Here is a 26,710-nt window from a genome sequence, read left to right as displayed (position 1 = left end):
TTAGACTTCTCTTTGTTCTTAAAACTTTAGTCTAATCTGTCTTTCTGTAGTTTTAATAACACAGGCCATCATGTTACATCTGTCTCGTTGTTTTATAAATTCTACCAGTTATCTTTTCCCTTTGATGTTAAAAAGAAAAACCAGCATTCACATGAAGATCTGGCCTGTTTATTTAATTAATTCTGAATATTACTAAAGTACTTCATCAAAATATTACTCTTTCAAATGTATACATTCCTGTTTATCTGTCTATAACTTTCTTAGTCAAAATCTTATTAAGCTCTTTGCTGTTGTTTTAACATCTTTTAAAAGACATTTTGTCTTTGTTTTACTTTTTGTGATTCGGAAGGAAGGCTGGCTCTTTGAGAGCTGTTTTCTTTATCCATCTGCTTTCAAAGATCTCTTTTCTACTATAAATCGATTGTATCCAAAAGTGTTTAAGAAAGTGAGGCTTTGGTAGAACTTAATGTCCTTTAAAATGCTACACATTGTATGTGCAAGTGCAATGTGTGTGTAAGTGTGCTATTTTCCCTTCATCCCCCCTATCCATTCTACTCATGAGAAGACCATTAGACTTCCATCCCACAATCTCACAAGAAATTGCAATTCGAGATGCAGGTGGATCGATCTCCCAGTCACAAAAAATCTTCTTTAGCAATGGCTGCTGTTCACTTTCGCAGTGCTACTTCAGAGACATCTAGTCCACCATAGAACCTCACGTGAAAGCCCAACAGCTATGCTTTATAACAAATTACTAAGTGGAAGACCATGGTCAAGCTATCAGGGATATTTTACATTAAGAGTTCTTCATCTATATTGAAACCATTGAAACTATATTGAAACCATTCATCTATATTGAAACCATTGAAACCACCAGAAGATAGTAACAGTATGTAAAAAGTTGAACAACAGGAAGTAACTTTGATGTGGATTATAGTATCAATGTGTTCATAGCTAATTGTAAGGCTAAAATAACCTTATCAGCTAAAGAATTCATTGGTATGGAAAGAGAGATTTCCCTGGTCAAGTGCAGGGCAAGAATTAAACTCTCCTATTATTTATTTATTTATTGAATTTCATTTGCCACCCATTTGTAATGAAACAACTCTGGGCAGCTTCCAGCATTAAAACATTAAAAGCTTAACAAATAAATATCTCTAAAACAATAATCCTATAATATTGAACTCCTTTGTAACTGCTGTTTACAGTTCTAAAATGATTGATACTCATTAATATCTTGTCCTATTTGCATTTAGAGCTTTCATTTTAATTCCATATTGGCCTCTTGTATTGTACAAGTATTCCAAATACGGCTGCAATAATACATACGTGAATCCAAGATAATTTGCAAGATACATATTTTGTTTTTTAATTTTTAATAAATTTTATGTGGAATTTCACTTCTACAGTTTTCATTATTGTGTTGATAATTTGCTTGCATCCTCAATTAGTTATATGATGCATAACATTTGGTGCAGGTGGGAGTGGTAATTAGTTTATTTCACATTTCTAAACTGCCCATCTCCCTCAAAAGAGATTATAATTAATTAGAAAATATTTACCTCATTTTTGTGTTTATTATACTGACATTCAGTCTCTGCAGTTCTGTTTTGCATTTGTCAGAAGGGTAGAGCTTCTTTTGTAGATGGTTTTGAGAATAATTTAGGGGCTTCCCAAATGTGTAAGTTTTGCTGACTTGCTGTTCCTTTTACCTGCTGAAAGGCTTCAAATCTCCCAACAAGTTTGTTTGGATGTGGATAACAAATTATAGAATGTCTGTCCTTTCTCTAGAATCGAAGGACTGTGGCTCCTTCTAAAACTGAAACTCCTGCTAGAGACAACAGAGGTAATTTTTATTAACTTTTTATTTAATTCCAGTTTAATTATTCAGCTATAAAAAAAACTGTCTGCCTTATTCTTCTGTAAAACTTTGCATGGCAATTTTATTTTCCATTCCAAGTAATAACAATGTAATACATTCCAAGTAATACAGATCCTAATATAATTATAGTTAGTTAGCTGGTTTTTGGTACCTTTCTGGACAGTTTCTGAAGTCATGGAGTGGTAGGCACTTTATTGCAATGATGATCTGGTTCCAGTTGGTGTAAAGGGGAGAGAAACCTCTGGCTTATGGTATTTCACAGGCTTGATGCTTTACCAGCTTCTACTTAACATGCACACAAGGATATTGGGGATTGATAGGTTGATATGGGATCAGTTATGAATTAGCTAATATAACCCAATTTTATATTTCCACCCCTAGTTAAACAGATGATCAGTCTTGTCCTGATAGCCAGAAGTTTATAGGATCTGGATGCACAGAATAAATCTAGACACAATCCCAAATAGAATGGTTTTGGGTTAGGGTTAGGTTAGGGTTCCTATACAATTTAGGAAACCATCTGATTCCAGAGGGATTCCCTCTAAGTTCTGGATATTTTCTGAAGTAGGAGGTATTACTTAGTCACTCATGTTTGGACATGTTCGGTCACTTCTTGTTTGGACTGCTGCAATCTATACTACTTGAGGCTGCATTTGAAGACCACTCGGAACCTACAAGTAGTCCTCACTTACAACCATTTATTTAAAAACCGTTCAAAGTTATGATAGCCTTGGAAAAGGTGCTTTATGGCTCATAAAGCTGGTTTAGCTGTCGTAAAACATCATGGCCTCCCCTGAAATCATGTGAATGTGATTTGGGAGCTTGACAGCCTGTTTGCACTTGCCACTGGTTGCCAAGTGCTCTGCGATCATGTGATTGCCAGTTGAAATTTTCTCTTCTGGTTTCCCCAGAAAATCAATAGAGAAGCCAATAGGGAAGATTGCAAGCTACTGCCACCTGCTGAGAGGACTCTCTCTCATTTTGTGGGAGAAATAACTGCTGGCTAAGGGGAACTGAACTCCTCTGGCATGGTACAGAAACATAGCTCAGATCCTGAAAATCTGAGCCGCCTCATGTAGTCACATGATGCCTTGCTTAACAACATTTTGCCCAACTATTGGGATTCCTGACTCAATTGTGAGCCTAAGTTGAGCACTACATGTACAGCTAGTTTAGAATGCAGTAATTTGAGTAGCTGTGTATTTGTCATAATTTCCCCACATAACATCACTATTTCAATAGCCCTAGTTTGCTTCTAAATGTAATTCAAGATGCCAGATATCATCTTTAAAACCTGTGTGGCTTGAGGACTGCCACCTTTTAGTTATTTCTATCTCTCAGATAAGACAAGGTGAAAGAGGCCGTTTTCAATTGATCCCCCACCACCCAGCCTCCCCAGTGTTACTGGGCTGCAAAACATTATTAAAACTTGGCTCTTCTAGCAAGCCTTGGGAACAACTGCTCCCTCTTAGGATATTCTCTTTGAATGTGTTTGTTTCCCTTGTATACAATTGTCAGTTGTTTGTTATTTGCTGATTTTTATACTTTTTATTTTTTTAAAAATCCTTATTTTGTAGAATAGGATAAGTAAGCTGGACAAAATCAATTATAATTGGAGTAGAATATAAGTCCGGCAATGAATATTTATTTATTTTTAGAAATCTCTTGAACAGTTTCAGAAGTACAAGTGGTTTGAGTGAGGGATGATCTGCAGGTCTGGAATGAAAACTTTCATGTAGTACATTTCTACTCATGACTCTTGCATTTTTCCCCATCTCTACCAGAGGATTAATACTCCTCTGCTTCATTGTTTGGCTGATCACCTCCCATTACTGGTATGAATATTTTTATTGGACTAAGGTGTGGGACTCCCATAATCTGTAATGCATGAGCTAATATGTAGACAATGGGGCCTAACTAGTTCTTATGGAACATATGAGTAATCACCTACCATTACATTTTATCTATAACTTTTTAAAGTTATAATTGTGTAATTTGTTTTGGTTGATTGTGTTGCCACAAGGGAAGATCCACCAGAGTAGGTCTACTGGCCCTGAAACTTAAGTGTACTTATACAGTTCTGCCAGAGTGACACATGAATTTTACTTCTTACATAAAGATTGACAATCATTTGTGAAATATTAACTCAACTACTGATTTGTTATGTAATCTATTCTAATGTTTTGATTTGTCTCCAAGAAGTATGCTGATTTTTCCCAACTATGATTTGACTCATTAAACAGTATCAGATTTAATAAAGAGTATAATTAACATTAACAAGTCACTGAATTGTGAAACAATTACACTTATTTCTTTTCCATTTTGCCTCATTTTCTTACTAAATCTTTTTTAATAAACTCTTTATTTTGATCTTTTCAGTGATTGGTTCTGCACGTGCACGACCTACTCAGCTTCCTGAACAGTCATCATCTACACAACAGAATGGTAGTGTTTCAGATATATCTCCAGTTCAAGCTGCAAAAAAGGAATTTGGACCCCCTTGTATGTAAACCATGTATCAAGGATTTATTTTAGGCATTACATGTAGACTCTCTTGGATAATTGCATAATGCTTAAATAGAGATTTAACTATACCATTATTATATCTTGTTATAATACATCATTGTGATTATTTTTTCAATAGTCCTATAAGAATAGACTAAGAATTCTGTTCTAACTAAAAAGCTGAGTTTAAAATCGGCTAGATCTTACCTTAGGACAAACCAAGAGAGTAACATGTATTAGTCAGTGGCTGTTTCTGTGTTGTCACTTCTTTTTTTCCATATCCTGCTGGCCTAGGTAAGACAGGTAGACATGCTACCTTCAAGCTGAACTAGCCGTTTAGGTGAGACCTCTAAGTCAATTAGTCTTAATAGAAGAGAATTCAAGTAGTCTTCCTTGTAGAAAGTACTCTCCTTGTTAAGCAGTTATGCTATCTTCTCTTGTTCTCCAGGGCCAGTGAGAATGATTATGACAAAAACAGGATAAAATAAATATTGAAAACATTTCCCTGGAGAGTCCCTGTTACTTAGCTAGGCCAACAGATTTGCAAATAAAAAATAAATACATGCTGTATTTGTTAACTGTTATGTAACACGCCCATGATAAGATAATTGCTTAACATTACAAAGTAAGGGAAGAAAGAGGGTGGGACGATGAAAAAAGTACTGGTTGAAGGGTTATTTTCAGCCCAGATTTGTTAAGAAAAAAAATTCTCTCTCTGGCCTATATTAAAATTCTGTCCCTGGGAGAGCAGCCAGCAGAATTTGTTAGTTTGCAGGTGGTGTATAAACTATGGTGCAGTTGGGTAGCAACCAGATTATATTACAGGCTGGCTATGTGAACAATACATTATCAAGCTCTCTGGCAATTTCTTCATACCGTCTCCCACAGCTCAAAATGGTTATTCAGAAGATGGTTATATATTAGGATTTTTAAAACCCATTTATATTGAATTAAATTAACAAGACAGTTCTCAATCTTACTAATTAAAAAACTGAAAACTTGAAATACATTGTATGACAAAAGTTGTCTTTCTTCTTTAAGCACGTAGAAAATCAAATTGTGTGAAAGAAGTTGAAAAATTGCAAGAAAAGCGCGAAAAACGAAGATTACAGCAACAGGAAATTAGAGAGAAACGAGCACAGGTTTTTAATTTTTTTCATTCATAGTGCTTCTGTGTACAGTTCATATTTTTCTAACCATTTAAAACAATGCATTGAATTGAATCTTCTTCAAAATCTTTTTATTCTGTTCCAAGCAGCTTCCATATCCTCTTTTTCACATCATTTCCCACCCCCCCATTGGGAGGCTAATCTTTTTTACAATACATCTTAATGCAAGAGTTGTACTTTAACTTCTTGCAGTAATTCTATTTTCATAGCAATTTCTAACTTTTTTTCCTTCTATGACCATATTTTATTAGATTAGTTTTGACTACCATAAAACAGTGTGTCCCACATTCACTCTTACAAGCTTATTAATTTCTCAGTCTTTATCAGTAATTATAGTAATCATGACATTCTTAAATTACTTAATGGTCCTCTTTTATGTTATTCCCACCCATCTTTTATCTCCCTTAGCAGAATAATGTGGATCTTATTCATTCAGAATATTAGACATTTTTTCCTCAAATTAGAGTATAACGTAACTATCGCCAACCTAAGGATTCCTAGTTTAATATGCATCCATACCATCCTAGATTACACAAATTCATACTGATAGTTACCAGCCCTTAATTCTTCCATAATTGTCAGACACAAGCAATCGGAACCACTCATAAACAATCTCAAGCGGAAGTTTCATTATTAGTCAGCCGTGATATGAGAATCCCATCAGACTGAAGGCATTCCTTTGGGATTGGTCAGATAAGGCTTCAGGGATTGTTGAGGAGGTTAGGCTTGTAACTTCCTGCAGTGCAAGGACTCTAAGCCAGGCCCTCTTAACACTTCCCTCCAGTGTATCATAGCTGGAGATTCCACCACAATAATTAACTCTACACGTTCCAGCATATATTGATCAGCTCAAAATCAGGCTACCTTCAGTGTACCCCTTTCTGTTAGTTGTATAAAATCAACATAGTTGTTTTCTTGCTCTCATTTTACTGTTAATTCATGGTTTAAAACATTTGCTTCTCTCATTCTTCCCATTTACTACGGTAATCATTGTATGGGTTGATAGTGAAGATAATAATTTTTGTTGTTCATCACAGCTTTCTTATAAAGAGAGAATAGGAAAGGTTATTAGGTTTAGTCCAACCCAAGCCACATGCACTATTTTCCCTGACAGTAATGATAACACTGTTGATCAGTCTAACAAAAAAATGCTAATAATCCCGCAACTGCAGCCAAGATCAGCTTTAGCATGCTCATGTCATTTGGTGCAAGCCAGGATCTAAAGATATTCTGATAAAGAGGTTATTTGCAGACCAAATATTTTTTTATTGTTGCCCATATGCCCTCATGCAGTGAATTGATTGATTCTCAGTTGAATTCAAAACTTCCTTGGCTGGTTTTTGAAAAGTCTCTATGATATAAACTCAAGAGTTTTAATGTTGATGACTTTATTTTATTATTTTAAGTTTTAATTGTCACTGTATAGTTTTATTAAGAACTGTTTAAAGTGATGCTTCCCAAACATTTTGCTTCATTACCCAAACCATTTATCAGAAATTCATTTTTACCCAATGTAAGTTAAACACTTTAAATCAATTTAAATATCCCTGGTGTGTTTAGGTAATATATTTATGTGTTATTACCCAAAGAAAAGTCACTTATACCCAATTTTAGATAATTTGTACGGGTTCAGAGGCTTTAGAAGTTTACAGTGTAATAAATTTGATTATAAAATAAATAATTACAATATTTCAGATTTTTTGTTTGATCTGAGGATCCATAATCATGCCTTCATTAGTTTCACTACTTTCAAAATGTGCAATCCAAATGACTAAGTGTGAGCAGTGAAATGCTACATAACCATCAGATTCATGAAGTCAAAGCTTTTTGGCCCCTGGCACTTTTTTATGGAACACAGCATTTCTCACTCCCTCAAGTCAATACTTAATTTGGCTTTGTTGGTATTTAATAAAGCCATTGTAATTTGCCTTTTCCTGAAAATTTTTGGGATCTGAGTTGAGATAGTGATTCCCCCCCCCCCAAGAATGATAGTTAGATTTTTGGGGGGTATGATTGTTCCTCGGTGTGAGATAAATGTATGATATGACATGGTCCTACATTCTAACCAATTTACTGCGTTGGAATGTATGCTGCTTAGGGTAGATTTGTCACTTAGGTGGGATGGGATCATCCTCATCATTCTAGCCATTGTCTATCCACTGCAGGATGAAGGTCTCTTCTGCATGTTTCCAATCAGTACGTCTTGAGCTTTCCTTTGCCAGTTGGGCTCACAATACTTGCTGATGTCAATCCATCTTGTTTTAGGTCTCTTTTTTGTGGACACTTTTTATCAAGAATCCATTCAATGACTGCCTTAGTCCACCTACCATCAGTTCTTCTTGCTATGTGACCAGCCCATTTCCATTTCAATTCTTTTATTCTTGATGGCATGATATATTTTTGTTGTTCTCTAACCCACGTGCAGAGCTTTCTATCTCATCTTGTGATGCTGAGCATGTATCTTTCCATGACTCTTTGCACCAATTGTAGCTTTTGTATCGATTGTGAGATTAGTGTCCATGTTTCACTGGCATAGGTTAGAACAGGTAGGACACATGAAGTGGGATAGATGTTGTAAAAATTTGAATACATAAAAATAAAGCCTGAGCAATAAATTTTATTACAAAAAGAAAAAACCCATTTTCCGTTTTACCCTCTTTCCAGAGTAATAGTAGGCAACCATATGCATGACATGGAACTATCCACTTGCATCATTACCCCACCTACTGCCAAAAATGTTGATTGCAACAGCCACCAAAAGTTTGTTCATTTTGCATTACACTTAAACATATATCAGACTTGTGAATTGGGTCTACGTGAATTTTAGAAGAAAAATTGATATTTGCAATCCTATTATCTCCATTCAGGATTCTCTTGTAATATTTATGATAATTATGTGTGTTACAGTGGCATGAGCAATATGCTTTTAGTAATGATTTTTTTTCTCTTAGGATGTAGATGCCACGAATCCAAATTATGAAATCATGTGTATGATCAGAGATTTCAGAGGAAGTTTGGATTATAGACCACTAACATCTTCAGATCCTGTAAGTTTCGTTAATATGTAATAATTAAAAGAAGTTTTACTGAATTTTTGAATAGTAACATATGGTCAGCAGGGAATAAATTTTGAAATTGGAGTAGTTGTATTTAAACAAATACTCACTTTTAGTTATTTCTTTCCTAGCAAATCTATCTGAGAACTGAATCTTAAATAATACTCTTTAACCCTTCATTTCAAAGAGACCATGTTAATTTTTTTTACTATTTGACAGTTTTCTTGAATTGATTTATTTAAGAAAAATTTGCAATAATGTTTTGCCCTTAACTCTGAAATTAACCTTATGCTTAGGTTATTAGAAGGTTACCATATACACAGCTGAACTTGATTTTAGAATGTGTAGATAAGTTTATTCAATTCAAATCTAGGTTTAGGAACCAGTACAGATATAACTTTAGGATGCTTTTGTGTCTAATTGGTGTTATCAGCTATGAGGGGGGAATTGGCAAATCTCAGCCATGAGAACCTGTGCTTACAAAAGAGTTTAAGTGTACAATGGATATTAGAACAATTAAATGGATATTATAAAATGATGTCTCTTAAGAAATATTTTTATATTGGAGACAAAAGTAACTTACCACATCTTGGTTTTGGAGCTGTAGTTTTTACAGCAATATGAATAATAAAATATGTCACTCATCCACCATTGTTGATGAGGTATTCAAATTGGCCAAAAGAATTAGCCTAAACCACATGGAGTGGTTTATCTTGAAAGCCTATAGGAACCTGTAACTAACTAAAACATATTTCACTTTGGAATGTTGAACTACAAGTGTACATAACAATGAATTTTTAGGTCATCTGTATTTTTAAAAATAGACAGTTATATAACCTTATATACAATTGCTTGAATACCTTTCTCTTTGAGTTTTAATTTCAAGTACAATTTTAACTTACTCATTCAATTTCCATTTCCATTTTGTTTCTTTTTTTGTAAAAGATTGATGAGCACAGGATATGTGTATGTGTTCGAAAACGACCACTCAATAAAAAAGGTATGGCTCATTTTAACATACTGATCTTAAGTACGATCAAAGATAATTTTCAAATGGGTATAGTCTTGAAACCATATACACAGCTGAACTTGATTTTAGAATGTGTAGATAAGTTTTAAGTTGTTACATATTAAATTTCTTTCAATCCAACCTTTTTGAGGTATAAATAGTTAAAGTTACTCTAAAAATGAGGTAATCAAAACTTTATAGAACCAGAATGTAAATATAGCCATAAAAATACATTTTTAAGTTAATGAAAATATACATTTGAAATCTGAGACTGGTAACTGAACTTTTTTTTAATTTGCCCACCATACTAGAATGAGGGAGGACATAACTTAGATATGAGATAAATGATGGAATAGCTCAAGATGTAATCTATAGAAAAGCTGAATACAAAATTATGGTATTAGAAAATGGAAGTTATTTTGGAATTGTTTATATTGTGAAGTGAAAAAATTGCCTTAAAGAGGGGAGGAAAAATTTGAAGCTGTTAATTTCTTAATAGCCTTGTAAGAAAACACCTTTTTATTAACTCTTTAAAAATTGTAATCAAAATAGATGACAAACCCAAATTATATTTATACCTGAAACGTTTGAATTTAAGCTACTAATAGCAGAGAATACTTTTTGTTTGTTTATCAGTTCTGGAATGTGTATGTATGAACAAGTTAACAGGCTGTGCTGTTGAAGGTATTTGGACTGGGTTTAGCAAACTTTTATTGGGTAAATATAGAAATGCTTATTCTGTAACAGGTTGTATTGAGTTCAGTGGCTATTTTCCCAAGGAAATATACCTTGGACTTTTGGTCTGTCCATTTGGCAGCAGTAATATAGGAAGATGCAGTTATACAGGTAAATAATCAATACAGTGACAATAGCAAGAGCCATCATTTCATACTATGTGGGAGAAAGCATTGGTAAACCACACTTATATTTTACCCAGTAAAAGATACATTGCTTTTGAGCACTCCAGCTGAGCTCCCAAGCCAAGACCTAGGCAGGAATCTCACCAGAGTATGCTGCTTACTATAGCTTGTGGTCCTTAGCCTGCTTGATAGCTCTCTTGCCTGCCTGCTAATTATTGTCAATCTCCAAAGGTCGCCTCCTGCTTCCCTGTCTGCTTGCTATTTTTTAAATTTCTTTTAAAATTCTACCCGCCCACACACACTCTGTCTTTTGTAAGCTTAAGGGCCTGGATGGAGTGAGGCTGCCTCTGGAAGTTGGCACATCCTTGAAAATGGTGTAGCTCATTTAGCCAGGCAGCTGGAACACCAGCGCAGATGCTTGTAAGTAAACTTGTAAGTGACTGAATGAATTAATGTATGAGCCCATCTCTCTGGTTTTTGGAGCTGTAAACTTTTACAGTTCTATGGGCAAAAGCAATGAGCTGTGCTGACCCTTGGAGAAGTACGTTGGGAGCTGTTTTTGCCGGGCTGCAGCTGCTTTTTTTCAATAGCAGACAACAATCCCAGCTTCACTTCCCCAAACTATCAACAAGTAACGAGTAAAGGAACTAGTAGTCAAGAAGTATACTTGGACGGCAATGCAGCATTGAATTCTTGGAAAAGATACTTGTATGCCATAACCTGACTGTACCAACAAGATCAGAATTGTGCAAGTGATGGTTTTCCCTGAGACAATACTTTTTGTATACTATTTCTTCAAAGTCTAACATTCACTTTCATAAAGTGAATGTTAAACTTTGAAGAAATAGTATACAAAAAGTATTGATACTTTTGAATGTTTACATTGGAGAAGTCTTTAAGAATACCATGGATAGCCATGAAAACACAAATAGACCATTGAACAAATTAACACTCGAGGCATAAATGACCAGAATCCAATCATCATATTTTGATACGTTATGCACAGACATAGCTTTTTTGAGAAGTCCATAATTTTGAGAAATGTGGAAAGAAAAAAAGGAGGAGAGCAGTCAGGAGCAAGGTGGATGGGCATGATTACAGTAATGATGGCTACACAGTTGGAAGACTGGAAAAGCTGTTTTGGGGACAGATCATCCAGGACAAGATGTGACTTTTAAGAGTCAACACTGACTTGATGACACAATTTTTCTTGTGTTTATGCTATAAGTCAGTAGGATATGAATATTTGCTTAAGTCTTCTGCTTACTTGATATTACATCAGTTTCCCACTTATTCATTCTCTATATTTGCATGTGATATATATGATGGATTATGATTTGTCTCTGAAAAAAATAATGTGTGGGAGATGGTGGAACAATTTTTCAAACAGGATTTTTTTTTACTATGATTTCAATTAGTAGTCATTAGTTCAACTAATTTTATCTTAGTTTTTGTCCTGCCACTGCCTATTTTTGGAGTATGGCCCTGTGGAGGGACAGACTGCCTGAAGAGGTGATAAGCACCTTTGCTGCTTCTTCCCCCTCCCTCCTTTCTGGGCACTCCCCCAGGATGAACCAGTTGCCAATCAAACAGCAATGCTGGGCAGGAGGCAAAAAGAAGGGAAGACAAAATGGCTGCCTGTGAGGAAAATGCTCAATAAACTGAGCCAAAGCCCAGGAGACTAATAAAGAGACAAATTGAAAGATAGATGCCCTAATAAGAAAAGACAACAGTGAAAACAGCAACTGGAGACTTAGAGGTGTTTATTTTTGTCATTCAAAACTGGCATGAGCTAAAAATTGTTCAAGCCATGGAGTAAATGTTTAGAAGAAAATTAGAATTCAGAAGCCCAGTGAGGAACAAACAAAATGAAAAGATAAAGACTTTGACAGAATAAAAAGGCAGCACTAGCTCCCAGGAGGTTCTGGGTTCAATTTAAGGAGTTTATTATTACCTATAAAACTCTACATGGTACAGGCCCAGGTTATCTGTAGGACCATCCATTTCCAATCATCATCAGATTTTTCTTGAGTGGATAGTAGCTGTTTAAAAATGTGGAATAAAATGACAGTGTTAATTGGGTGGCTATATAAATTGCTTAATAAATTATTCTTTTAGCAAGTAAGTGTTAAAATATGCTTTAAGTTTTTGGCATACAACATTTAATGAATTTATTCTAAATATATATGAATGCTGCTCTAGATAAATTTGTTAAAAATCATTAAGAAAAGCTGTAGATTTTATAACAATTTTATTTAAAATTGTATAAAACAAGGTTTTCCTTAAGAGCCATACCTTTAGCTATTTCCTTCTGTGATATTCCTGTGTACTTAATTTGCAATTATTGACCAGTCAAATTAGTTTTATTCTTTAACAACAGTGATAAAAAACGGAACACATATACATCATTTGAAACGAAACTTCAGTTGCTTCAATTTCATATAATATCAAAAGAGCTGGAATAGTTGGAATATTTATTGTAAAATAATGCATTTTCTATGAATGAACCTTCAGTGTGTTTAGTTTTATGCCTAGAGGAATATCTTCCCACAGAAAAAAGAAATATGTATGTATTTGATGGTACAAAGCTTCTTTTGTTTGTGTATCCTTTGGTACACTGGGCTTTTTCCATATTTTTGCTGAGACAGACATTTCACACAGTTAACAATTAATATTAAGAATTGTACAACAATAGATTTTGATAAAATCATGAGGGGTAGTTTTCATTTTCTGTAATATATTACTTATTCATACATTGCTAATCGGATTAAATTGAATTATGATTTATAATGTTTTAAAGATTACACTGCTCAAAAGGGATAAAGGCCAGTTTGATGTAATGGTTAAAACATTGAGTTACAAACCATGGAGGGATGGGGGGACGGGACTGAGTTCTAGCACACACAGCTAGCTGGGTGACGTTGGGCAGTCATTCCCTTTCAGACCCAGGAAAAAGGCAGTTGCAAACCAGTTATGGAATCTTACCAAGGAAACTGCAGAGCATTCCAGGTAGTCACCTGGAATTAACAAAGACTTGAAGACACACACACATGTACATGCCATACACAGGCATATATACATGAATTCGAGGGTGGAGGGTGAAGGTTCAGTCTCTGAGCTTGAGGGTTGGTTTCCAAACATTTTGTTACCAGGCTAGGTAACATCTTCAGCAGAGTGTAGGGGGTGTCAGTGTTCTTCTGTTTATAAGGGCTTCGTATGGTCAGTAGGTCTTGTGATACTGAGGTCATGTCAGGTGAGTTCCATCAGATCAGGGTCTTGTGATGGGTCAGGTGTGGTGTATCAAGTGAGGGTCTTGTGATGGGTCAGATGTGAGTCACCAGTGAGAGTGTTGTGATGGGCAGGTTATGTCAGGTGAGGGTCACTTGGAGGTGGAGTGCTGGTTAAAGGGGGGCTTGCATCGGTTGGTTGAGGATGGGTTAAATCTACTTACCTTCTTTACCAGCTCAGAAGTTCACCTGCCACGCACGCTTGCTTGCACATGTGCAAAACCTGCGCATGCGAGAAGGTAAAAAACACATTGCTCCCTGGTTAAAACCAGGAAATAATGACACCTGGGCGGCGGGTGTCACCGGTAGTTCGGCAATCGCTATGGATCGCCGAAACACCAGCCACAATTGCTACCGGATCGCAAGATCTGGTCAGAACTGGGAGCATTTCACCCCAGGTTGAGGGTTGGTGCTATCTCTGGTTGGCTGTATAATTGATTTGGATTCTGAGGTGTTCGTAGGCTGGTTGTAAGTCGGTGTGTCTTTTGAGATATTTGCCGCTATTGCAGTACATGAATTTTACCAATGAAAAATAATAAATGTAATTTACCAGAATATAACTTTACAAATCAGTAAGAATAGGGACCAAAACATTTGATAATGGATCCCACCATAACATTAGTGTGCAGTTTTAAAGTAAAGAAGATGGTTATTTTAGACAGGGATATATTCATCCTAAGGTAGTAGGTATGCAGTTCGGAATGCTCTCTAGAGATGTGTATTCCATGGCGTGAGTGCAGGAAGGCCAGGGAAGGAGAGTGCTGGTATGTACAAGCACAGGGAGGCAAGAGAAAGAGGGTGTAATACAAATGCAAGTGCAGGGAGGGACACGAAGGAGAGCAATGGTGGCTCCATAAATGTGTGTGAGTGCAAGACAGCTGGGGGAAAAGGATGTGGGGTGCATGGCCCAAAGGAGGCTTGGGAAGAAGGGCATTGATGGGTTCATACATATGTGATAAACTACAGTAACACAACTGCAGGTTCCCAGGAAGGAGGGAGCTCATTCCAAGGAGGGGGGCAAGGCAAAAAACAGCAGAGTCCAGAGCTGGATTCTGGGAAGGGGAAGAGATTTAGGATAGCTACTCCCCAGAATCTCCCAGGCTATATCCATTATATCCAGGGTAGTATAAGTTTAGTCAGGCAAGATTCAGTCTATATGGTATGAGCAGATAACAAACTGGACCATATTGCATCAATCTTGGGCTAGGCCTGACAGCCCATGAGGGCCGTGATGGCTCAGGCTGTAAGATAGCCTGTTATTAAAACACAGCTGCCTGCAATTACTGCAGGTTCTAGTCCCACCAGGCCCAAGGTTGACTCAGCCTTCCATCCTTTATAAGGTAGGTAAAATGAAGACCCAGATTGTTGGGGGGGCAATAAGTTGACTTTGTAAATATACAAATAGAATGAGACTATTGCCTTACACACTGTAAGCCGCCCTGAGTCTTCGGAGAAGGGCGGGATATAAATGTAAATAAAAAAAAGGAGGGAGGTGCAGTACGTGTGGGCAAAGAAAGACTGGAGGGTTGGGGAGACTTACCCAATTGACTCGAAACCTTCCCTGCCAGCTTCCCCATTGACTTTGCTAATGGGAAGCCAGTAAGGAAAGTTGCACATAGTGACCACGTGGTCGCAGGAGGCTGCAATGAGTCATAAGTACAAATTGATTGCCAAATGCTTGAATTTTGTTCACATGACCATGGAGGTACTGCAGTGATCATAACTTAAAGGACTGGTAAGCCCCTTTGTTCAGTGCCATCATAACTTCGAATGGCTGCTGAACAAATGGTCGTCCCTGGAGGACTACCTGTACGAAACTCATTCTCAGTTGTTTGTGCTTAGTGCTATTCGTTTTTAAACTGAATTCAAGGTACTGATTTGACTTCGTTTCACTCGGAGACCACTAGAACAAGGTCAGCAAACTTTTTCTCTAAAGGATCAGATCCACTTCACCTCTGCAGGTACAGCCATTGGATGGTGCTGGCCAGCTATCATGAAGGCTGCTACCACTATCCAGAAAAGTCTGCCCCTTGTCCTAGGAAGTTGATTGAGGATCATCCCTGGCAATCTGCTGCCTGCCTGGATGTTTACAGATTTGATCTTGGGGCCATAGTTTGCTGACCTCTGGATTAGAATGTAGAAATATTAAGAAAAAAATAAAGAGTTGATACCTAGGAGGCGACTACTTTAGGTTTGGAAAGAAGCCTGGCATATTTTAGGTTCAATTTTGTAAATTTCTTACGATTCATGTTTTTGTTCAAACCTTGTGGTTTTTAATTGTTTATATTTGTGAACAGTGTGTTCATTAAATATAATAAGTTATAATTTGTAGATGTCTGCATAAAAGTGAAACAAATGGCAAAATGGCCACATGGTATAAATTGTACAAGTTTTCTGCGTAGTTTAATTTCTAAGGTAATTCTTGGAATGAGGACCTGCAAACATACATAATTTTTATTAAAAATTTACAGAACGAACTTGGTATAAAAAGATATTGTATCCTATTTCCATATAGGCTACAGTATCTTTTTACATGTCAAATTATTTAATCACAGGTTGATTCAGTTAATTTCACTGTCTTCATCATATGAATGTTTCAGTTGTTAAACTCGGGTATTCTGAAAATTAATGTAGTGTTTCATTTCCTCTCTAGAAACTGTAATGAAAGACCTTGATGTCATAACAATTCCAAGCAAAGATGTTGTGATGGTACATGAACCTAAGCAAAAAGTAGATTTAACAAGGTACTTAGAAAACCAAACATTCCGATTTGATTATGCCTTTGATGACAGCGCCCCTAATGAAATGGTCTACAGGTATGTACTGTTTGCGTGCAATGTAAAACTCGATGCTTTCATTTTCTGCAAGTTAATGTAACTCTCCAATTTGGATATCTGAGTCAATGTATTCTTTTTTTTTATTTCATTTTGTCACAACAGTATACACAAACATTGTCATAAGTAAAAAAACATATCATGAAGAAAATATATATATATATATATATAAGTAAAGAATATGCATTAGCTATATTAATTTGATATAATAAAGGGAACAATAGGACAGGAACGGTAGGCACTTTTGTGCTCTTATGCCCTTATCATATCAATTCTTATCATATCAATTCTCATTAACAATTCTTATCATATCAATTCTCATTGATATTGAAATGTCTATCACAAACTAACAGAGCATTTGTTTGAGAGTCTGCAGGAAAGCATGCTATATAATAAGCTGGCAAAAAACTCCAGGCATGTCACAATGAATTTTTTAGCATTTTCACAATGGATGTTTTATTTCATGTAAGCCTCCTTGAGTTCTGAGTCTGCAGCTAGTAAAAAGAAAGTTAAAAATGTAAGCAAATTTCAGTGGTATTGATTCCAAACTAGCAAGGGAAGTTTTACCTAGACATACAGTGGTACCTCGGTACTCGACTGCTTTGAAAGTCATCAAATTTTACATGATAATTTTGTCCTGGTCCTCATGGTTTGTTTGGTACTTGAAGCACAAGCTAAAACTTGTTATCGACTGCTTCGTGACTCACTGCAGAAATGTGAATTTATTCAGTGACCAAACAATTTCACATTTTCGACGACTTCTGAAAAGACAAGCAGTTCTCATTCTCATTGGATACGTTTTTAGTGAAGATGAGAAAGAGTGTGTCAGAGCCTGTGGTGCAAGTTGAAAAAAGGCAGAAAAGAGAAAGGACATTTGAAGTGCAAGTGCCTGATGTTCTATTAGAGGTGATTCTCCTTCCAAACAACATTCCATGTAACCTCTTCTCCTCAGCACTCTCCTCCCACCATCCCTGTAATGACTTCCCCAGATATCGGCTGAAGAGCTGACTCAGGGGACTTCAGAGGGGAAGCATCAGGAAGATGCCAAGTTCTCCATTCACTCTGAGCAAGGAGTGAATGGGTCACAGGAAGAGGAGAGGCCAGGAAACTTGGAGGGGTCATCAGGAGAATGACCAGATAAGTGACTGGCTGGAAAGGAGAAGGGAGATATGCAGCTGCAGCAGGAGGGCTTGGAGACCCAGTCAGAAGTTCAGAGTGGAGAAGGATCACAGCTGCAGCCTGTCAACAAGGATGAGGAGGAACTGCTTCCTCCACTGATCCTAGGATGCATAGGGTTGAATGGGAGGGAGGCATAACAGAGGACAGTGAGGCTACTTGCAAGGAGGCAGCCTCATCCCTTCTAATGAGTTAAACCGGGATGGGCCTATTTAGCCCAACATATGGAGCAACGTGACGTTGGAAACAACTGCCCATTTTCTCTGCTGTGCATGTGCTCCAACTCCATGACTACAGTTTTTCTGACTTCAGATCTGTGCTTCGTATGACTGGGTGTTTGGACTTTAAATCTGTTTCTCAGATTTTGGACTTGTACCTTGACTTGGATTTATTATGTGTGGATTATGCCTTGATTTCGGATTGTGTATGTATGGACTAGCACCTTTGCCTACAGACTATAATCCTGCACCTAGATTGAGCAGGCTTGGATTCAGGAACGTTGCAGTGGGTGTGAGTGGGATCTGTGTTAATAAAGTCTTTAAAAGTCCCATGAGTTTGTGTGTGTGGACCGGAACAGAAAAATCTCATTAGGACATGGACTCTTTTCAGTACAGGGAAAGTGAAGCTTTTATTTTATTCAATCTAAGTACAGTATTTATTAATGTTTAGGTTTATTTTTCATGTAAATAACAATATGCAACCCTATCTTTTTACTTATTGCCTTAAAAATTTGCGTTGTCTTTGGTTCGGGAATGCATGAAATTTATTTACATTATTTCTTATGGGAAAAATTGGTTTGGTATTCATTGGTTTTAGTACTTGTTATACTTCCCGGAATCAATTAATGAGTATGAGATACCACTGTATTTGCATATCTAAACAAAAAGAATAGTATGTGCTTGGAATTAAGATTTCGTATTTAATTTCTACTGTCAGACATATTTAATTTTTACTGTCCTGTTTCCACTGATTTAACTATTTTTGTTTATATATGTGATATGCGTTTTATCTGTGTTGAATTCAAGCTTTTCATTTAGTTCAGTTTGCTACCTTAAATCATTTACGTCACTTTTCTGCCCTGAATATCAAACCCTTTTATATACACATACCTTAACAAATGCTATTTTTTTTTGTATTTTAAGCTAATTTAAAAGATATGTGTGGATAATAGAATAGGAGCTTCTTGTATTCAGTGGTTCTTCAGTTTTTCAAAAATAATTTCTGATCATAGTAATTCTACTGATTCTCTTAAAACTCAGCTGTTGAAATCTTGGATAAGAATGGAACAAGAATTGTAGCAAAGTGTGGACTGATGTATTGTTGTATGGAACTTCACTTGTTTTGAGTTAAATACTAAATATAGTTGAATATTTTCTTTTTTGCTGAAGGTTTACTGCCAGACCACTAGTGGAAACCATATTTGAAAGAGGAATGGCTACATGTTTTGCATATGGACAAACAGGCAGTGGAAAAACCCATGTATGTTTTCCTGTTAATTTCAACATTCTTTGGGTAACCCTTATAGCATTTGTCAGTAGGTTCCCCAGCTGTGAATAATACCTTCTGTAGAGTGATCAGATGCTTGGAGTTCTGTATTTTCAGGGAGTTCCATTCATATTATAATTCCTCTCTAAGATTGTTGACCTGAATCCTGATATGGAGAATCTTCCTTCTGCTTTTGAGCTTTAAATTTTCTTGTTTTCCTTGGGGCCTCAGTGAGAAATTCTCTGGGGATCAGATAACTCACCCCACAACTCTTGTGTTTGGGATTGAGTTAGAGTGATGAGAGCAGGAATTGCCTTCAAGAGGAACTTCAGGTTAGGGAGGTCTTGCCCTAAAGTCACACCAGTGTGGTAGAGATTCTTGATCCTTAAGCCTTCAGAGATGGGTTGCTATTAAATTAAAAACATCCATAGTTACCTTACGTTTTAGTTTATTTGGGAGGGGAGTATTTACTTTATTGGCATTATAAAGGGAACTTTAGCATCTTGAGAGAACAAATTCTCCTATTTTACATGGATCTGCTCAGTGAAAATGATAGTATAGTCATGTTTCTTTATAAATAAGGCTGTGAATTTACGTAATTGCCCCTCTAATATTGCTCGTTTTATTTTTGCCTTAGACTATGGGTGGTGACTTTTCAGGAAAGAACCAAGATTGTTCAAAAGGAATTTATGCACTTGCTGGTAAGAAATATTAATACTACTGTGATTATAATAAATCTGTGATTATAGTTGAAATTGCTGAAAATGTGCCATCAAAGTTGAAAACAAACACTAGTTGTGTAATGTGGATCACTTTGGGATAGACCTTGAAAAATGTAATCAAATGAGCATTTGGAAAAAGTCTATAGAGAGATTCTCAGTCATCCAGGTCATGTTTGTCCCAAAGGTGCAATTATTGGGCAACTATTAGTGTGCAGAATTATTATGCAGCTAAATGAAAAATGAAAATTTTCCCATCTCACTCATTTATTTTCATCTGTTGAAGTGAGAATAATGAACAAACAACTCAAAATTTACAAATAAACATTTCTGACAGTTCCAAAAAAAAATAAAAATCAGTGACCAATATAGCCACCCTTCTTTTCAATAACAGTCATAAGACATTCATGGAGTCTGACAGTTTCTTGATCTGTTAAGGATCAATTTTTTGTGCAGCAACAACCACAGCCTCCCAGACACTGTTCAGAGAGGTGTACTGTTTTCCTTCACCATAAATCTCCCGTAGAAGAAGGGCCCACAAGTTCTCAATAGGGTTTAGGTCAAGTGAGGAAAGGGGGCATGTCATTATTCTTTCATCTTTAAAGTCTTTTACTGGCTAGCCACGCAGTGGAGTACTTTGATGCATGTGATGGAGCATTGTCTTGCATAAAAATCATGGTCTTCTTGAAAGATGCAGACTTTTTCCTTTACCACTGCTTGAAGAAAATGTCTTCTAAAAACTGGTAGTAGGTTTGGGAATTGATTTTGATTCCATTTTCAACCTGAGAAGGTCCAACTACCTCATTTTCAATAATACCAGCCCACACCAGTACCCCACCTACACCTTGCTGGTGTCTGAGTTGAAGTGGAGCTCTGTGTTCGTTACTGATCCAGCCACAGGCCTATCCATCTGGTCTTTCATCTCATTAGTCCATAAAACCTTTGAAAAATCTATCTTCAGATATTTCTTGGTCCAGTCTTGTCGTTTCAACTTATGTGTCTTGTTCAGTGCTGGTAGGATTTCAGCCTTCCTTACCTTGGCCATGTCTCTGAGCACTGAACACTTTATACTTCTGGGTACTCCAGGTAGGTTGCAGTTCTGAAATATGACAGCACTGGAGGATAATGGGTCCCTGGTAGCTTCACGTTTGATTCTTCTCAAATCTTTGGCAGTTAAAGTGTGTCTTTTTTTCTAAACACGTTTCTTACGACCCTGTTGACTATTTGCAACAAAATATTTGATGGTTCTGTGATCATACCCCAATATCTTAGGAATTTCAAGAGTGCTGCATCCCTCTGGAAGACTTTTTACAATTTTTGTCTTTTCAGTCAGTTAAATCTCTCTCTTAGCCCATTTTGCCTGAGGAAAAGAAGCTGCCTAATAATTATGCACACCTTGATACAGAGTGTTGATCTCCTTAGGCCACATCTTTCCTCATTACACAAATACACATCACTTGATCTGCTTATATCCATCCACTAAACATTCAAGTTTATACAGCTTGGAGGCGAAAAATATGCATACAAAGGATGATATGGTCAAAATACTCACTTGCCTAATAATTGTGCATACTGTGTACATTTAGAGGAGCCTTTTAACTTAAAAATGGAAAATAAAAGTCTGTCTTCATTCAAGTGGGCCTAGGAGAGAGACTTTAGTTACCTCTAAACTTGCAAAGTCACACTTTCTCATACTCTAGTATTTTCATTGTTTTACTAGGACTTTAAAAATGTTTCAGTAACATTTAATGTCTCAAGGTGCTAATTCATCTAGAAATGTTAGTTTTCTACATGAATTAGATTCTATAGTAATAATTACTATAAACACTCAGTTACATAGATTTTGATTCGGTGGATATCAGATGTAGCAGATTTCACATGATAGTGGATCTTTCTTGGTGAATTAATCCAGGCAATATTCATACATTTTAGGTAACATTTTACATTCATTACATGCAGGATTTACTATAGCTATGTCTTTGTAGACAGAAAGAGAGAGAGAGAGAGAGAGAGAGAGAGAGAGAGAGAGAGAGAAGGAGAGGAGGTTTTTCTGTCCTCCCCCAATTCTGAAGATTGCTTTTGGATAGGTCTGTCATTAGTTAAAGAGGTGGGAACATATTTTTGGCAAATTTTTGTTAGCTCATAATCTTTAGAGTAAAACACGTTATTTATTTACATTGTAATTTGAAACTTTATTCCAAAAGAAATGCTAATTGCAACATTCTTAATTTGGTTTTAGAATCCATGCACAGGCGGGGGTGGGGGTGGGGGTGGGGGCAACAAATGGGATATATGAATATGTACACAGCCCATGTTTATTTTATGCTGTATGTTTATGTGAAAAGTTATCCCTTTCATTTTATTCTTCTGGAAAGGAAATAACCAATATCTAGTTTGTCTGATTCCCTAGCTTATGATATGTGAATCAAGAAAATTAAACTCTAGTTAATAGCTCAGCAATTCAGAACTTGTATTTGGACTTTTAAAAACAACTAAGTTATGATTCCTGGTTTAAATTATAATTTCAGATACACATACAATGCAAGTTGGGAATTGGGTCGGATGTCATTGATGTTACAGGCCTTCTTCAAGCAATTCTGAAGGAAGAGGGATGGGAGTTGGAATAGCGCAAGCCTGTTATTTATGTTCCATTCTGTTTGTGCCTTTAGCATCAAAATACAGTTCCATACTACATGTGAACTCTGTATTTGTAGATAAAGCATAATGAACACAGAAAGCGTTTTATAAATTCCAGCATTTTTTTAGCTGATCACTCAGTATAGGTAATAAATATATCCATATGTGAACTGTTGTGCATTTTTGAAGTTTTTCCATTTCCCATTTTCTGTAATTGTAATCTATTTGCAGCTAGAGATGTCTTTTTAATGTTGAAGAAGCCAAATTATAAAAAACTGGAACTTCAAGTATATGCAACGTTTTTCGAGATTTATAGTGGAAAGGTATGTGATTTATTCCTAAAATATATAACTTCTGAATCTTTTATCTTCTGTGTTTACGCTTCTTCTCTGTTTTATATAAACAACTGTTTCAACAGAACTAAATTAATATTTCAGAAATTCCCTAGCTAACACATAACATCTCTTCTCCCTCCCTCCCACTCCCCCCATAAGGTTTTCGACTTACTGAACCGGAAGACCAAATTAAGAGTTTTAGAAGATGGTAAACAACAAGTCCAGGTGGTGGGATTACAGGAGCGAGAGGTGAAATGTGTTGAAGATGTTCTAAAACTTATTGAGATAGGCAACAGTTGCAGGTATTCTTTTTTCCCCCTTTCACATAATGAAATTATAGTAAATAACATTTAAAAAATTAAATAGTTTGATATTTTTTTTAAAAATGTGTATTTTCTTGAAGCACAACCTAAATGAAGTTTCAGAATTGCCTATATTTTAGAGGAAAGTTTTTGTTCCATACAATTTATAAATAGATTTTTCCTCTTTTTATAGGAAGCAGTTTTAATATAAACAAATTACTGTTTTCAAATGTATTAACAATTATTTTAAGCATTGTCCCATTTTATGTTCACATGTAAATATATAATTAAATATTTTTATGGAATTTAGAGATATTGTAGAATTTGTTGTATAAATGGAAAACATGCTAATAATGTGTCTTAACCAAAATTGTAAATGAAGAGGACAGCATAATTGTAATATATGCCTTACAAATGTTTCTTACTTTGATTATTGTTAGAATATGCCTTAATTTTTAACAGAAATTATAGTCTTATCAGTGTTGAATGCACTAATCTTGTTAATAACATTCAGTGACATTTCATCCTGTTTTTCCTACCCCCATCTCTTTGTTAAAGAACATCTGGCCAAACATCAGCAAATGCACACTCATCTCGAAGTCATGCAGTATTTCAGATCATCCTCCGGAGGAAAGGGAAGCTACATGGTAAATTTTCCCTAATTGACTTGGCTGGAAATGAAAGAGGAGCTGACACTTCCAGTGCAGATAGGCAAACCCGACTAGAAGGTGCTGAAATTAACAAGAGCCTTTTAGCACTCAAGGTAAAAGAAATACTTGTCACTGAATTCAAGCTAAACTTGTTGGCTTTCCACATTATATCAAATGCAAAACTTTTCAAAAACATTTGTTTATTACATTAATGGTTTAGTATAGATTTTAAATGCCTACATATAGTAGCCGCTATATATGGTACATGTCAACGTAAGTACAAAATGATAAGTACTGTGAATTGATTATATTTATGTCATTTCAAGTTGTTCACTTCATTGCTAAGAATAGATATAAAGTTGATGCTGGAACATCTTAAACAGGTTTGATTAGTTATGAAACTAATTTGGTTCCTTAGTTTATACGGAACATTGGAAAAATAGAATTTATGCATTGCTTGAAAAAAGACTGAACGCAAGAAAATGATGGACTACTAACTACTTGAGCTTTTATACCAGTTGCCAGCTGCTTAAACCTGAATGTTTAACGTCCCTATAGGATTTTATTTTTTGCCTGTTTTTGTCAGTACAGTAAAAACAGGATAAAAACTTTTTAATTCAATTGGTACTTCACTTCTTCAACTTGAATATGTAATTGTAGTTGTAGTATTTTCTGCATATTGTAAATGTTATTAGGACCAAATAAAATAAAACATAACATAGGTGAAAAAATATAGCAGAAATTTTATTTTACATGGACATACTCATATACCCTCCTACTCTTTCTCTCTATATTCTTCTAGTGGTAATTAATGTGGAAAGGTAAATAAGTCTTAAAATAATTGTACATAGACAATTGTACTTTGGGGGAGTACAGGTAGTCCTTGATGTAGAGCAGTTTGCTTAGTGACCATTTGAATTTACAATGGCACTGAAAAAGTGATTTATGACCATTTTTCAAATTTAAGACCCTTGCAGGATTCCCATGGTCATGTGATTTACATTCAGATGATTAACAACTGATTCATATTTATGACTGCCCTGTCCTTTTTGAAACCTTCTGACAAGCAAAGTCAATGGGAAGCCAAATTCAGTTAACTATCGTGTTACTAATTTAACAACTGCAGTGATTCATGTGGCAAGAAAAGTTGTAAAATGGGGCAAAACTCAAAACTTTTCTCACTTAGCAACATAAATTTTGGGCTCAATTGTGGTCGCAAATTGAGGATTACCTATAGTGCTTTGGAGGAGTAGTTCGGGCATTTTCGTAGGACTCCCGTTACCTTAAAAGAGCATCAAAGTTTAGCTCAATATTTGAAATGATCAGATGGTTTAGTATTGTTTGTATAATAGTATAAAAATCTAATATTATACATTTTGATAGTTATTTCAGTATATTGATGTTCTTATATATATGCGTTTAAGTTAAGTGGTTAAGTTCAGTAGATAAAACTTTGAGAAAAAAATTACATTAACATATAATATTATGAAAAGAAGGGAACTGAAATGGATATTCTACTTCTGTGTTAAGAATTAAAAAATGGTTAGACAAGTTTAAAGCATTTTTTTTTTTACCTTGAAGCTCTATTGGAGGTTTTTCAGCCCAAATCCTACAAGATGAAAAGGATACTAGATTTCAGCTGGTGGGTTTTAAATTAAAAAATTATATTATTGTTTTAGTTAAAACAGGGTATATTTTGAAACTCTTTAAAAGTTCTTCATTAATGAAAATGGCATAGAAAGTGAGGAAAAAGTAAGAAGATACTTTTATGATAGAGAATTCTGATTTTTGGTCAATACTTTTGGGAGGTAGAAAGCTTGAAAGCTTTTAGAATAAGTTCTCTGTTTGTTACTCATAACTAACTGCTTGCATTAGCAAGGGCTAAAGAGGTAGGGTCTCTGTGTCTTCTAAGAATGACTGGAAGTTGATGTCCCACTGCTGTCTGTTCAGTAGCTGGCTGACACCAGATTCCCCAACTCGGTCACTTTATGAATTGCTCTTCCTTGCTTGAATAGCCTATTAAGCATCAGGTATGTTGAGTTTCACTGAGTCTTCAAATTCTAAAAGGAGCTGTGCTTCAGGATTCCTGCTTCTCTTTCTTTGTCCAGCAAGAGTTGACTTTCACACTCCTAGAGAAATAACTCCTTCTCACTTCTGTTGGCACCTTGCAAAGAGGAAGTTTGACTTCCCTATGATACTAATGAATGGTAGAGTGGGAAAGTTGAGAGGTGAATTTGCTGTTTATGTTTTGTCTCTTTAAGAAGCAAAACTTCGGGGCATTTAAACATAAAGTTTAAATTGTATAAAGTACAAAAATAAATTTAGATGTCTTTGATCTGAAATGCCTCTGTGCCTAAAAGACAGGGTTTGTAGTACAGTTGGGTGAATATTATTCAGTGTCTGTTTGTGGATCAATGGAGGCATGTACAGAACACAAGCAGGTGTTTTTTTAAATTCATGCTTATATCTTTCTTTGACAGGTTTATGCTATCTTTGAATTTAGTTTTAAAAAAAGCTTCAAATGCTACTTTTTGTTGATACTTTTGTTGGGCCTAAATTAGGAGAAAAGAAAATAATAAACGTCAAATGCAGCTTTCTGTTTCCTTATTCTATTTCCAGTATGTCTTCTGTTTGCCAGGCTTCATTAACGTAAAAGGAGTTGCTATGTTTAGCATAATATCAAAAAGTAAGAAAGCTTAGGGCATACATTTGATGTACCTATATTTTTCAGTGGAAAAAAATACCATAAGCTACACAAAATGAGGCAAAAACATTCTCTGTGTCTGAATTGAGACAATGAGCAA

General features: G+C 35.7%; 1 protein-coding gene across 7 annotated transcripts in view; it reads left to right on the top strand.

Annotated features, from left to right (window-relative positions):
* The window catches only part of KIF2A (kinesin family member 2A), a 70,390-nt gene that overhangs the window by 28,550 nt on the left and 15,130 nt on the right, over nucleotides 1–26,710 (top strand). For 5 of the 7 annotated variants that reach the window (XM_058169685.1, XM_058169681.1, XM_058169683.1 and 2 more), the window contains 11 exons: nucleotides 1,792–1,846; nucleotides 4,262–4,384; nucleotides 5,429–5,529; nucleotides 8,508–8,603; nucleotides 9,558–9,612; nucleotides 16,422–16,584; nucleotides 19,167–19,257; nucleotides 19,901–19,964; nucleotides 22,851–22,942; nucleotides 23,114–23,256; nucleotides 23,815–24,019. In XM_058169685.1, coding sequence (XP_058025668.1) covers nucleotides 1,792–1,846; nucleotides 4,262–4,384; nucleotides 5,429–5,529; nucleotides 8,508–8,603; nucleotides 9,558–9,612; nucleotides 16,422–16,584; nucleotides 19,167–19,257; nucleotides 19,901–19,964; nucleotides 22,851–22,942; nucleotides 23,114–23,256; nucleotides 23,815–24,019 — 1,188 coding nt within the window. The remainder of the gene's footprint in view (nucleotides 1–1,791; nucleotides 1,847–4,261; nucleotides 4,385–5,428; nucleotides 5,530–8,507; nucleotides 8,604–9,557; nucleotides 9,613–16,421; nucleotides 16,585–19,166; nucleotides 19,258–19,900; nucleotides 19,965–22,850; nucleotides 22,943–23,113; nucleotides 23,257–23,814; nucleotides 24,020–26,710) is intronic. The other 2 variants (XM_058169682.1, XM_058169680.1) reach the window with 1 other exon arrangement.

This window comes from Ahaetulla prasina, chromosome 2, assembly GCF_028640845.1.
Source record: "Ahaetulla prasina isolate Xishuangbanna chromosome 2, ASM2864084v1, whole genome shotgun sequence".
NCBI classification, from domain to species: Eukaryota; Metazoa; Chordata; class Lepidosauria; order Squamata; family Colubridae; genus Ahaetulla; species Ahaetulla prasina.
Note: the sequence above shows the minus strand (reverse complement) of the source record. Positions and strands in the feature narration are given on the sequence as shown.